Below are 13,247 nucleotides of genomic sequence, written 5' to 3' on the forward strand. Positions count from 1 at the left end.
AGCCCGATGTGGGGCTTGAACCCACAAACTGTGAAATCATGACCTGAGCTGAAGTCAGGTGCTTAACTGACTGAGCCACCCAGGCGCCCCTCAAGTTCTTTTCTTATATATGGTATTCAATAAATATGACAGAGTATTGACCCTATTTTACAGATGAAACTGAGGTCAGTTGCAAAGCTGAGATAGAGACTTGGTATTATCCTTTTCCTTGGGACTGGAAATATACCTTGGGCTTCCAAGAGACTTTCTCCAGCGTATTTAACATTTTCATACTTTACAACTTAAATTGAAGGTAGAAATCCTCTCCCTTTTCTTCCTCACTTGATTTTTTTTAAATGTCCAGTCTCTGGGGGTGCCTGGGTGGCTTAGTCGGTTAGGCGTCCAGCTTCGGCTCAGGTCATGATCTTGTGGTTCGTGAGTTCGAGCCCCTTGTTGGGCTCTCTGCTGACTGCTCAGAGCCTGGAACCTGCTTCAGATTCTGTGTCTCCCTCTTTCTCTGCCCTTCCCCTGCTCACGCTGTCTCTATCTCTCAAAAATAAATAAACATTAAAAAAAATTTTTTTAAACGCCCAGTCTCTGTATTTTATTTTTAATGTGTCATTTCCATACACGTTCTTTTTGTCTAGTGGCTTCTGGTTAAAAGGTGTAGAACAGTTCTGTTACAACAGAAGTTCTGCACCTGCCTTTGTTTCTCTCCTGCCTTCTATGTATCTTGTAAAGCGAATCTCACGTGGCTTGTTTACCTCTGACACGCTGATACTTTCCCTTTTGCAGCTGAAGTGTGGGGCTTGTGGTGCCATTGGGCACATGAGGACAAACAAATTCTGCCCCCTCTACTATCAAACAAATGCTCCACCTTCCAACCCTGTTGCCATGACCGAGGAGCAGGAGGAGGAGCTGGAAAAGACTGTCATTCATAATGATAATGAAGAACTTATCAAGGTTGAGGGGACCAAGATCGTCCTGGGGAAACAGCTGATTGAGAGGTAAGAGCACACAGAAAGCGCTGTGGAGAGATCTGTCGGAGGTTGAAGGGGGCAGGGGTTGATATGAAGTGGAACTGAGGGCATAGGCGTTTTGATGGATTTTCCTCAGTAATTGTGTCCAGTAATGAAAATTGTGGTCTTTTGTCATAAAGCACTCCTTAGGCTCTCCTGCTTGCCTTGGGGCATGCTACCTAACTTACTGAGTCTCCACTTCCTTATTTACGAAATAAAACCACCTTTACCAGCGTAGTTGTGAAGGTAAAATGAGAGGTTATATAAGCATGTAGTACGGTGCCTGGCATAGAGTACTTCCAGGCACTCACTATATTTGTAGTCCTTAATCTCAGTGTTCTTTTTTTTAATGTTTGTTTATTTTTTAAAGAGAGACAGACTACAAGCAGGGGAGGGGCAGAGAGAGAGGGAGACGCAGAATGCGAAGTGGGCTCTGGGCTCTGAGCTGTCAGCACAAAGCCTGATGCAGGGCTCGAACCCACAAACTGCGGGATCACCACCTGAGCCAAAGTCAGATGCTTAACTGACTGAGCCACCCAGGCGCCCGCCCTAATCTCAGTGTTCTGATAATGGACCACCCAGAAAGATTAAGGAGACATAAACTATGTTATCCCTACCTGTCTCTTGCTCTCAGAGAATGTAACAGATAATCAAGTGGAGAAGTTTTTAAATTAAAAAACATTTTCTCCCTGACTTTTTAGTTAGAAACTTGCAAACCTACAGAAAAGTTGAAAGAATAATAGAGTGTATCATTCCTCTAAAGTTACAGTTAATGTTTGTCACGTTTGTTTCATTTTTATGTATCTAAAACTTTTTTTGCTGAACTATTTGGAAATAAGTTGCAGGCATCTTGCTGTTTCACTCATAAATACCACACATTGTCTAAGACTAAGGACATAACATACCATTATACCTAAGAAAATTAACATTGGGTCAGTAGTATCTAGTATTTGGTTCTTATTTAAATTTCTCTGGTTGTCTTAGTGTCCTTTTTGGCCTGCCCCACCTCCAGTTTAGGATCCAATCCCAGTTCAAACATTAAGTATTTTGAATACTTCTTAATCTAGAACTGTTCTCTCTGCCTATTTTGGTTTCCATGGCATTGAATTTTTTGAAGAGTCCAGGCCAGTTGTCTCCTAAGATATCCCATATTCTGGATTTATCTGTTTTCTCATTGATTACATTTGGATTAAATGTCTTTGGCAAGATTACTACATAGGTGATAATATGTACTTACTGCACCACATCAAGAAGCATATAATGTCAGGCTTTCTCACTATTTTGATCATTTTGTTTAAGTGGTGGTCCCCAGAACTCTCTTATAATAAAGGTATGTTTTTCTTTTTGTAATTAGCACGTGGGTGAATCTCCTGTTCCCTAACAATCTTTCTCTCCGTAGTGTAGCATCCGTTGATGATCACTGCCTAACTCAGTTATTACATTGAGGGTTGCAAAACCATGGTTTTTCTAATTATAGCATTCTTTCTACATTAACTGGCATTCTATAAAGAAGAGCTCTTTTTTCCTTTTTGTTTGAGTATTACTATGGATTCTGAAATTCTTCCTTTTGTAAACTTAGTGTAATATAATTTATTAACACTATTTTATGTTGTTTATTTATTTTTTAATATATGAAATTTATTGTCAAATTGGTTTCTATATAACACCCGGTGCTCATCCCAAAAGATGCCCTCTTTAATACCCATCACCTACCCTCCTCTCCCTCCCACACCCCATCAACCCTCAGTTTGTTCTAAGTTTTTAAGAGTCTCTTATGCTTTGTCTCTCTCCCACTCTAACCTCTTTTTTTTTCCTTCCCCTCCCCCATGGGTTTCTGTTCAGTTTCTCAGGATCCACATAAGAGTGAAACCATATGGTATCTGTCTTTCTCTGTATGGCTTATTTCACTTAGCATCACACTCTCCAGTTCCATCCAGGTTGCTACAAAGAATGAAACCATATTTCATTCTTTCTCATTGCCACACAGTACTCCATTGTATTAACACTATTTTAATTGTGATCCCCATATTGTCTCAAATTTGACCTCTTAAAGCCAGATCCTGTGTCCTTGTGAGAACTTATTTGCTTTCCAACACAAAATGTTCTAGGCTGTCCTTGAAATTTCTTTGTTCAAGACCTAGAATCAGCCATTTCTTCAAAGAGCCCTGGTTCCTTTTTTTGGGGAATGGTATTTAGAACCAAGATTTAGGTGTTAAGTATGCTCATTGCCACTGAGATGTCCTTGCTTCTAGGCTTTTAGTGGATGGAACTAGGAAATAAATATATATTGCAAATCACATATCAAAACCTTCATATCAAAACCTCCAATTCAAATTATATCTACAGAGTCTTCCTCTTCTTCCCCCATTCATATTTGTATCCTTTCTCTGGTTCCTGGCATCAAGATGTTGAATCATTTGCTCTGTCTGTACATCTGTTGTGTACAAAATAGTCTGAGAATTACAATACCAGTACCACTAACAACAAAACTTTAAAGTAGATTCAAGGTGTTTGCTCTAGTTTGTTGTCCTTAGGCTATATGCCACTGAAGTTGTGCAGTCAGGGTATTACATTTAAAATATATTTGAATGATTTTTTGTGTGTCATTTTTATAATCAATTTGATACATAGTTATATTCATTTGTTCTTTTTCTTATTGAGGTAAAATTGGTATATAACGTAAATTTCAGATGTACAATATTATAAATCACTCCTATTAAGTTCGGGACTCTTTTCCATTCTTGGTTTAATTTATCAGTATCTGTAATAGTATGTTTTGAAGCACATTAGAAAAGGAAAATGTAGGGGCGCCTGGGTGGCGCAGTCGGTTAAGCGGCCGACTTCAGCCAGGTCACGATCTCACGGACCATGAGTTCAAGCCCCGCGTCAGGCTCTGGGCTGATGGCTCAGAACCTGGAGCCTGTTTCCGATTCTGTGTCTCCCTCTCTCTCTGACCCTCCCCCGTTCATGCTTTGTCTCTCTCTGTCCCAAAAATAAATAAACGTTGAAAAAACCAAAAAAAAAAAAAAAAAAGAAAAGGAAAATGTAGCCTCTTGATTCTATACAACGGAAAGGAAGAAGGTGGATGGTCTTTTAATGATTGAGGGAAACTAAAACTCATTTTTATTTCAATCCAAATTTTAATTTCTTCCTTGTTTCCATTGTAAGTAAGTTCAGCTTCCTAGCCCTTGAACCCTAAAGTAGAATGTTGGAGCTGGAAGGATTCTTGAAATTCCTTTATCCCAGTTCCCTTATCTTCCAAATAGGAAACTGAGGTGAAGTTGTGGCTTGCCTAGTTCTTTATTATTTGGAGATCATATGAGGCCTTGCCTGATCTGAGCCTTAGAATGTGGATATCTGGCCTTTGGTTTGGCTTTTTCCTCCCCAGGCTCATGCTCAGGTACTTTGGACTTCTTCGTTGTAGTCGTTTTTTTTTTGTTTTTTTTTTTTCTGGGGACTAGAGATACGGACTTAATGCTATGAAAGTGTTATTGATTACAGTGCAGATGAGGTTCGCAGAAAATCTCTGGTTCTCAAGTTCCCCAAACAGCAACTTCCTCCCAAGAAGAAACGGCGAGTTGGAACCACTGTTCACTGTGACTACTTAAATGTGAGTATCTGCATTGCTGCCTTCTGACCAGATGGGATTCTCATTGATTCCTCCAGCCCTCTAACCCATGGCTCTGGCACAGCCTTAGATTCTCCCCCTTTGGCCTTGCCCTGAAAATTATGCATACTGTTCATTACAAGATTTGTAGGCTGTAACCAGAAAGTACTATTTTTTTGTTTTTCCTACCTAATGGAGTACTCTGATTTCTCGTTTCTCCTTAGAGACCTCATAAGTCCATCCACCGACGCCGGACAGACCCAATGGTGACATTGTCATCCATCTTGGAGTCTATCATCAATGACATGAGAGATCTTCCAAATGTGAGTTCATTGCATTCATGTCTACAGTAGGAATGGTAAGGCTCTTTGTTGTGTCTGTGATTTCAGATAGAGGGCAGTAGAGTACAGGCCAGGAACTCCTCTAATTCTTTCAGATGTAGTTTTTTGGTTTTTTGTGTTTATTTAATAGTTTAGTAGAGGAAACAGACACCTACCTGCTTCATCTAGAAAGATTCCTTTAAGAGTTGATGGCGAGGTAGACAGGTAAAATGTGAGTCTTCAGGAATTGGCTCTGGCAAGTGCTCTTTGCTCACGGATAATGCTATTTCTTGTTGGCACAGACCTACCCTTTTCACACTCCAGTCAATGCAAAGGTTGTAAAGGACTACTACAAAATCATCACTCGACCAATGGATTTACAGACACTCCGTGAAAATGTACGTAAACGCCTCTACCCATCTCGGGAAGAGTTCAGAGAACATTTGGAGCTAATTGTGAAAAACAGTGCAACCTACAATGGTAAGAATCACCTGTTCCTTGACTGCAAAGGTCACCTTTCAGTGACCTAGTCACCTTACTAGTCCTAAATTCAGACTAGCTTGGACTGACTGAAATGATCTACAGTGTTATTATGCATTTTGGGGTCAAGAAAATTAGTGCACATTTTTGTCATTTATTATTGCTTCTTTTTAGTCCCACTTTTGAATATATCCTCTGGAGAATTTGGAGTCTATCTTTTGAAATGAAACAATTGCATGGAGATTAGTGGCAGGAAGAAGTGGGCCTAATTAAGTGGAAAGGAGAGACAGTGTGGATGGAATCTGCAATGTGTGTCCCTGTGACTGTGTTTGTTGTGAGTCTTTGATTTGATCTACAGATTTGTTAATAGGGGCTATTATCTGTTCCCTTTGCTCAAAAGCTGGAAAGGGAAGGAGAAAGAAATCTGCTCTCTGAGTCTTAAAAGAGGGAAAACAGTACAGCTTCTGCATATAGGGGAGATAAAAGTTTCTGGTCTCCAGTTGGATCCTTGAGCACAGATTCATGTATATAAGCGTGGGGATTAAGAGTACAGCCAGAGAATTGAGTCATGGCTCTGCCACTTACTAATTAAGTTACTTTAGACAAGTTCTTAGACAAGTTACCCTAGACAGCCTCTCACAGCCTCCTCAGTATTGTCATCTGTAAACATGGGACAATAGAAGTACCTAGATTCTGTGACTTTTCACAAGCAGGCCTGACCCATTTATCTAGTCTCCTGTCCAATGCCTGGCTCCCACACCTACTAGAGATTCCTGCCACATTTCACTAAATATCCTGTTGCCATTTCTTCATGCCTCTTGCACAGTCTGTGCCCTGTCTGGAATGCCCTTTCTTCCCTTTTGGTGATAAATTTCCATTCATATTTTCCAGACCAATTCATATCATCTCTTCATGGAGACTTATGCAGACTGCCCAAAATACCATTTTTTGATCCTCCGTGCTCCCCAGCACAATTAAATCAACTTTTATGACTCTTACTATGTTGTATACAGTTATTTATATATCCGAATCTCCCACCACTTTGTGACCTCCTGGAGACTATGTCTTATTCATCTTTATATTCTCTGGCAGAGCGCTAGACACGCACAAGGGAAGAATACATTGGTTAGGCCCAACTGTCATTCAAATTATAAAGATAAATACTTAAAGACAGTCAAATTGGGGGTGGCTCAGTCGGTTCAATGTTCGACTCTCGATTTCTGCTTGGGTCATGATCCTAGGGTCGTGGGATCGAGCCCTGTGTTGGGCTCTGCATTGAGCATGGATCCTGCTTAAGATTCTCTCTCTCCCTCTCTGTCCCTCTCCCTCACTCTATCTCTCTCTAAAAAAAAAAGAAAAGAAAAAAGAAAAATCAAATTGAAATAGGAATGGAAAGGTGTAAGAGTCGACTTTGAAAATACAGAGCTGAAGTACCTGTGGGTCATTTAGGTGGAGATGTTAGTAAAAAAATTAGAAGTAAAGATTTTTTCATAGCCTTACATTCCCCCCAGCTCAATTCTCTTTCTTCCTCAAACTTGTTGCTGATAATCATAGTAGTAGCAGTATTACCAGTGGCTCCAAGTGTTTAACTTGCATTGTTTTATTTCACCTTAAGAAATCTCTGAAATGGGTACTATTATAATCCTTATTTTTATGGATAAACAGATAAGATAAGCCTGTAGCGTTTAAATAACTTCACTAAGGTGGTCACACTGCTAAAAAGTGGCAGAGATGTGAATCCAGGTATATATAACTCCAGAGCCTATGCTCTTTTTTTTTTTTTTTAATTTTTTTTTCAACGTTTATTTATTTTTGGGACAGAGAGAGACAGAGCATGAACGGGGGAGGGGCAGAGAGAGAGGGAGACACAGAATCGGAAACAGGCTCCAGGCTCTGAGCCATCAGCCCAGAGCCTGACGCGGGGCTCGAACTCATGGACCGCGAGATCGTGACCTGGCTGAAGTCGGACGCTTAACCAACTGCGCCACCTAGGCGCCCTGAACTCTTTTTTTTTTTAAGGTTATTTATTTATTTTTGAGAGAGAGAGAGAGAGAGGAAGGGGCAGAGTGCGAGGGAGAGAAAGAATCCTAAGTAGGCTCTGCGCTGTCAGCACAGAGCCCAATGTGGGGCTCAATCTCATGAACAGTGAGACCGTGACCTAAGCTGAAACCAAGAGTCGGATGCTTAACCAACTGAGCCACCTAGGCGCCCCAGAGCCTATGCTTTTAACCACTATGTTTCATATACTCTTCTCTATTTATTCACTTCCTGTTCATACCTTACAACCCTGAAGTTGCCTTCCACAGAAGTACCAGTAACCTCCCAGTTGCTGGATCAAGTGGCCACATTCCAGAAATGCCTGTTTACTTAAACAACTTTATAGAGACATAATTCACGTACTATACAATCTACGCATTTACTTATTTATTTATTTTTAAATATTTACTTATTTTTGAGAGAACATGCGTGTGAGTGGGGAGAGGGGCAGAGAGGGAGGGGGACAGAGGATCTGAAGTAGGCTCTGAGCCGAACAGCTGAGAGCCCGATGCAGGGCTCGAACTCATAAACCGTGAGATTATGACCTGAGCCAAAGTCAGATGCTCAATCAACTGAGCTACTCAGGAGCTCCCAATTCACGCATTTAAAGGGATCAGTTTTAATATGTATTACCCACGTGGTAGCATGTATCAGTACTTCATCCCTTTTTATCATCACCTAATGTTCCATTGTATAGATATACCCCATTTTAAAAATTTGTTCATCAGTTTGTAGACATATGCATTATTTACACTTTCTGATTAGTACAAAAAATGCTGCTGTGAACATTTGTGTACAAGCTTTTGTGTACACATTTGTTTTCATTTCTCCTAGATACATATCTAGGAGTTGAATTGCTGGTAACACATGGAAGCTCTATGTTTAACTTTTTGATGGGGCGCCTGGGTGGCTCAGTTGGTTGAGCATCTGACTCTTGATTTCTGCTCAGGTCATGATCCCAGGGATGTGGGATCGAGCCCCATGTTGGGCTTCATGCTGAGTGTGGAGGCTGCTTGAGATTCTCTCTCTCTTTCTTCTTCTCCCTCTCCGTCTCCCTCTCCCTCCCTTTCTGCCCTTCTCCCCCGCCCCACTTGTGGGCTCTTTCTCTTAAAAAAAAAAAGTTTAAAAAAAACTTGGAGCACCTGGGTGGCTCAGTCAAAGTGTCCAATGCTTGATTCCGGCTCAGGTCATGATCTCATGGTTCATGAGATCGAGCCCCACACTAGGCTCCATGCTGACAGCACGTGCTGACAGCCCTCTCTCTCTCTCACTCTCCTGCTCACATGTTCTCTCTCTCTCAAAATAAATAAGCTTAAAAAAAAAAACTTTCTGAGAAACAATCAAATAGTTTTCCAGAGCAACTGGAACATTTTATAACCCCGTCAGCAGTGTGTAAGGGTTATGATTTCTCCACATCCTTGTCACCACTTGTTATTGTTCATCTTTTTTATTCTAGCCATCTTGGTGAATGTGAAGTGGTATTGTGGTTTTGATCCATATCTCCATAATGACTAATGACATTGAACATCTTCCCCCCCCTCCCCGTTTTACTGAGATAGAATTGACATATAGCACTGTGTAAGTTTAAGGTGTATGGCATAATGGTTTGACTTAACGTAGTGTGAAAGGTTTACTGCACTAAGTTTAGTAAGCATCTGTCATCTCATACAGATACAGTAAAAAGCAAAAAAAAAAATTTCTTCCTTGTGATGAAAACTCTTAGGATTAACTCTAAACAGTTTTACTGTATATCATACAGCAGCATTAACTGTCATGTAGTCATCATGCTGTACATTACATCCCTAGTGCTTATTTCTCTTACGATGGGAACTTTGTACCTTTGGACTGCCTTCCTCCAATGTCCCTATCCTCTACCCCCTGCCTCTGGTAGCCACAAGTCTCATTTCTTTTTTATGAGTTTAAAAAAAATTTTAAAGTTTATTTATTTATTTATTTTGAGAGGGACAGAGACAGCACGAGTGGGGGAGGGGCAGAGGGAGAGGGAGACAGAGAATTCCAAGCAGGCTCTGCACTGCACGTCAGCACAAAGCCAGACATGGGGCTCGAACTCACAAAACTGTGAGATCATGACCTGAACTGAAATCAAGAGTTGGACACTTAACTAACTGAGCCACCCAGGCACCCCTATGAGTATTTTTAAGATTCTACACATAAAGTGAGATCACACAGTCTTCGTCTTTGATGTTAAGCATCTTTGCATGTGCTTAGAAATCTTTCTTGAACTTTAGTGTATTTGGCACTATTGGTCACTTGTTGCTCCTTGATACTCTCTTCTCTCCTTTCCAGGAGTATTTTCTCTAATTACTTCCCATCTTTTTCATTCCCATGACTTCAGCCACCATATATCCACTGATATCACTGTCTCCAGCCCATACCTCTCTTCTCAGTTCCATACTCATTTTCCAGTTGCCTGCCAGACATGTCCATTTTTCAGTGCCCTACTGGCAACTCTTTATCTTATTGCTTTATTTAGATTGATGATATTACTATCCTTTCTTAAAGTTTATTTATTTTTAATTTACATCCAAGTTAGCATATAGTGCAATAATGATTTCAGGAGTAGATTCTAGTGATTCATCCCCTATGTATAACACCCAGTGTTCATTGATATTACCATCCTTCTAGTTGTACAATCTAGAAATGGTGGTCATTGTTGGTTCTACCCTCTCTTCCCCACACTCCTAGATCACTAAATCCTATAAATTGTATCCTCGATGGTTTGCTGGAATACATCCCCTTCCTTTCAGTCTCTGTTACTCCTATCTTAGTTGAAGCCCTTGTCATTTCTTATTCAACCCCTTGCAACAGCTTCCAGACTTTCCTTTTGTTGCTTGTCTTAATTTTTCATGCTGTTTTTTTAAATGTTTGAGAGAGGGAGAGCAAACAGGTAAAGGGCGGAGAGAGAAGCAGAGAGAATCTCAAGCAGGCTCTGTGCTGTCCATGTAGAACCGGACATGGGGCTCCATCTCACAAATTGTGAGGTCATGACCTGAACTGAAGTCAAGAGTCGGGTGCTCAATCTACTGAGCCACCCAGACACCCCAGTTCTTCACATTATTGATAAGGGTATTTTTTTCTAAAACACAAATTTGAAAAATTATTTTCCAGTATAAAATCCTTAGTGTCTTTCTATCACCTATGAGACCTCTATAATGTGGCCCCTTCCAAGTTCCATTTCCTATTTCTCCTCCACACATACCTGTATTGCAGTTGTACCAAACTACTTGTGGTTCTTGTGAACTGTGTTGCTTCATGTTTCTATTAATTTGCTTACTTTATACTTTTGTACACTTTTTCTTCCCTCTGGAATGTCTGTCTACCCTGTTGTCTATCTGATGGACCTCTACTCTTCATTAATGACAGGACTCATGTTAGTCACAGCAAGCCTTCCCTGCTTCCCAGTATGCAGATTTAATTGTAAAACAACTTACAACCCGTCTCATATGCAAGCCTACCATATTTCATAGCAACCAATGTATTTCTCTATTTGCACTTACACTCAGGTTTCTATTTCTCTGTAGGTATACATGTACATATACACAGAAGTATACAGAAGTAGAGAGAGAATAAACCTCAGCACACCTATTCATCTAGTTCAACAATTACTCTCATATGGCCGATCCCTGTTTATTTAGTCTGTATTTCCAGATGTTTTATCATTTCATGCATAGATACTTCAAGCACTCATATTCTGTCTTGGCAATTATTTATTTTTATGTCATTTGACCCAAGAACTAAGGTAGGAACTGTGTCTTATTTTCCCTTCATTCCCATCACTGACCACATCACACACCATCATTAATCATTTGTTGGATGAATAAACGAATGAATGCTAAATTAATTAGTTGAGACTAGAGTTGAGGTTTAGGGTCTGTGGAGGAACACTTACGTAAAAAAATAGAGGAAGATCAGCAAAGGATACTTGAAAGGAAGCAGTCCAAATTATTCTAGATGAAAATGTCTTGACTGTCTCTATAACGAGTGTGAATCAGGGCAGCCATAAGTGGGGAGTGGAAGAAATAGTTCAAGGATTTTCTGAAGCTCTTGTTATGGATTTCAGGGAAGGTAAATAGTCTCAGATGGGATGGAGAGTCTTTTATGACAAAGGCTTTGGATTAGCCATATGTTGGGAGGACATCACAAACCATGAGTTCTGTAAACAAAAATTACAATCACAAATTTTATATGCTAAGTATGGAAAGATTGTAAATCATACATTGATCTCCTCAGCTATCCTTAAACAAATTATCATTCCCCATCCACTGTATCATTTTCAAGGTATTAAAGGCAGTGGTATCTATAATAGTGCTGTTGGATATATGTAAATAAGGAAGTTAAAATTAGTTTATTCATCCATGCTGTGTATCTGCCATGTGTTAGCGCTGAAAAAATGGCGATAAGACTGCTATATCTGTATAACCTAGTAGCTAGGCTGGTGCCTGGCACATATTAGGTGTTTTATTTTATTTTTTTTTATTTTTTATTTTTTTTTTAAATTTTTTTTTTTCAACCTTTATTTATTTTTGGTACAGAGAGAGACAGAGCATGAACGGGGGAGGGGCAGAGAGAGAGGGAGACACAGAATCGGAAACAGACTCCAGGCTCTGAGCCATCAGCCCAGAGCCTGACGCGGGGCTCGAACTCACAGACCGCGAGATCGTGACCTGGCTGAAGTCGGACGCTTAACCGACTGCGCCACCCAGGCGCCCCACATATTAGGTGTTTTAATTTTTTTTTTTTTTCTACGTTTATTTATTTTTGGGACAGAGAGAGACAGAGCATGAACGGGGGAGGGGCAGAGAGAGAGGGAGACACAGAATCGGAAACAGGCTCCAGGCTCTGAGCCATCAGCCCAGAGCCCGACGCGGGGCTCGAACTCCCGGACCGCGAGATCGTGACCTGGCTGAAGTCGGACGCTTAACCGACTGCGCCACCCAGGCGCCCCTAGGTGTTTTAAATAAATGTGTTAAAAGTCTCGAGTGGTATTGGCAGCTCTTGCCTCCCATTTTTAATGGTCTCATCTCTTATTGTTCCTCTATACATTTAGGTCCGAAGCACTCATTGACTCAGATCTCTCAATCCATGCTGGATCTCTGTGATGAAAAACTCAAAGAGGTAAGATATTTAAAATGAGAGAAAAGCAGTGGAATTTGAAGGTGGCTAGTACGCAGGGTTGAGGAAGGAGGGAATGTAATAGAAGGAAGAGTAGAGAAATGTGAGAGTAGTAGATCTTTAGTATGTTAGAGAAGAAGGGACGTTAGAAATCATATAATCCCTTTTTTTTTGTAGATGGAGAAACTGAGATGCATAGAAGGAAATTACTTGCCCTGGGCATTATGGTTATTAAGTAGTATAGCTAGGATTGAAATCTAGAACCCACATAACTTTAGAAAGGGCCAAGGAAAGTAAATTCCCAAGAAGTCAGAGCTAAGAGACTGTGTTTTGGCAGAGAGGACCTTTAATTTTTAAGAGATTATCTATACCATTTTTTTACCCCCCCCCAAATTGTACCTTTATAAGCTTACAAAAATGGAAGTATGATTATGATGTTAATACTGAAGTAGACATTTCATAAAAAAGGATAATCAGACGGCTGATAAACATGGAAAGATTCCCAAATTGATCGATCATTGGGAAAATGCAAATTTAAACTAGGATTAGATACTATTACATGCCCACCAGAAAGGCTAAGCTTTGAAAAGACTAAAAAATAATTTAAAAAACTGACAGTAGTAAGTGTTGATGAGGATGTAGAGCAATTGGAACACAAACTTATTCCCAGTA

General features: G+C 40.3%; 1 protein-coding gene across 13 annotated transcripts in view; it reads left to right on the top strand.

Annotated features, from left to right (window-relative positions):
* The window catches only part of TAF1 (TATA-box binding protein associated factor 1), an 87,041-nt gene that overhangs the window by 28,479 nt on the left and 45,315 nt on the right, over nt 1–13,247 (top strand). For all 13 annotated transcript variants that reach the window (XM_043570589.1, XM_043570602.1, XM_043570598.1 and 10 more), the window contains exons 25-29: nt 775–986; nt 4,500–4,608; nt 4,830–4,928; nt 5,228–5,405; nt 12,511–12,578. In XM_043570589.1, coding sequence (XP_043426524.1) covers nt 775–986; nt 4,500–4,608; nt 4,830–4,928; nt 5,228–5,405; nt 12,511–12,578 — 666 coding nt within the window. The remainder of the gene's footprint in view (nt 1–774; nt 987–4,499; nt 4,609–4,829; nt 4,929–5,227; nt 5,406–12,510; nt 12,579–13,247) is intronic.

The sequence above is a fragment of the Prionailurus bengalensis genome, chromosome X, assembly GCF_016509475.1.
Source record: "Prionailurus bengalensis isolate Pbe53 chromosome X, Fcat_Pben_1.1_paternal_pri, whole genome shotgun sequence".
NCBI lineage: Eukaryota > Metazoa > Chordata > Mammalia > Carnivora > Felidae > Prionailurus > Prionailurus bengalensis.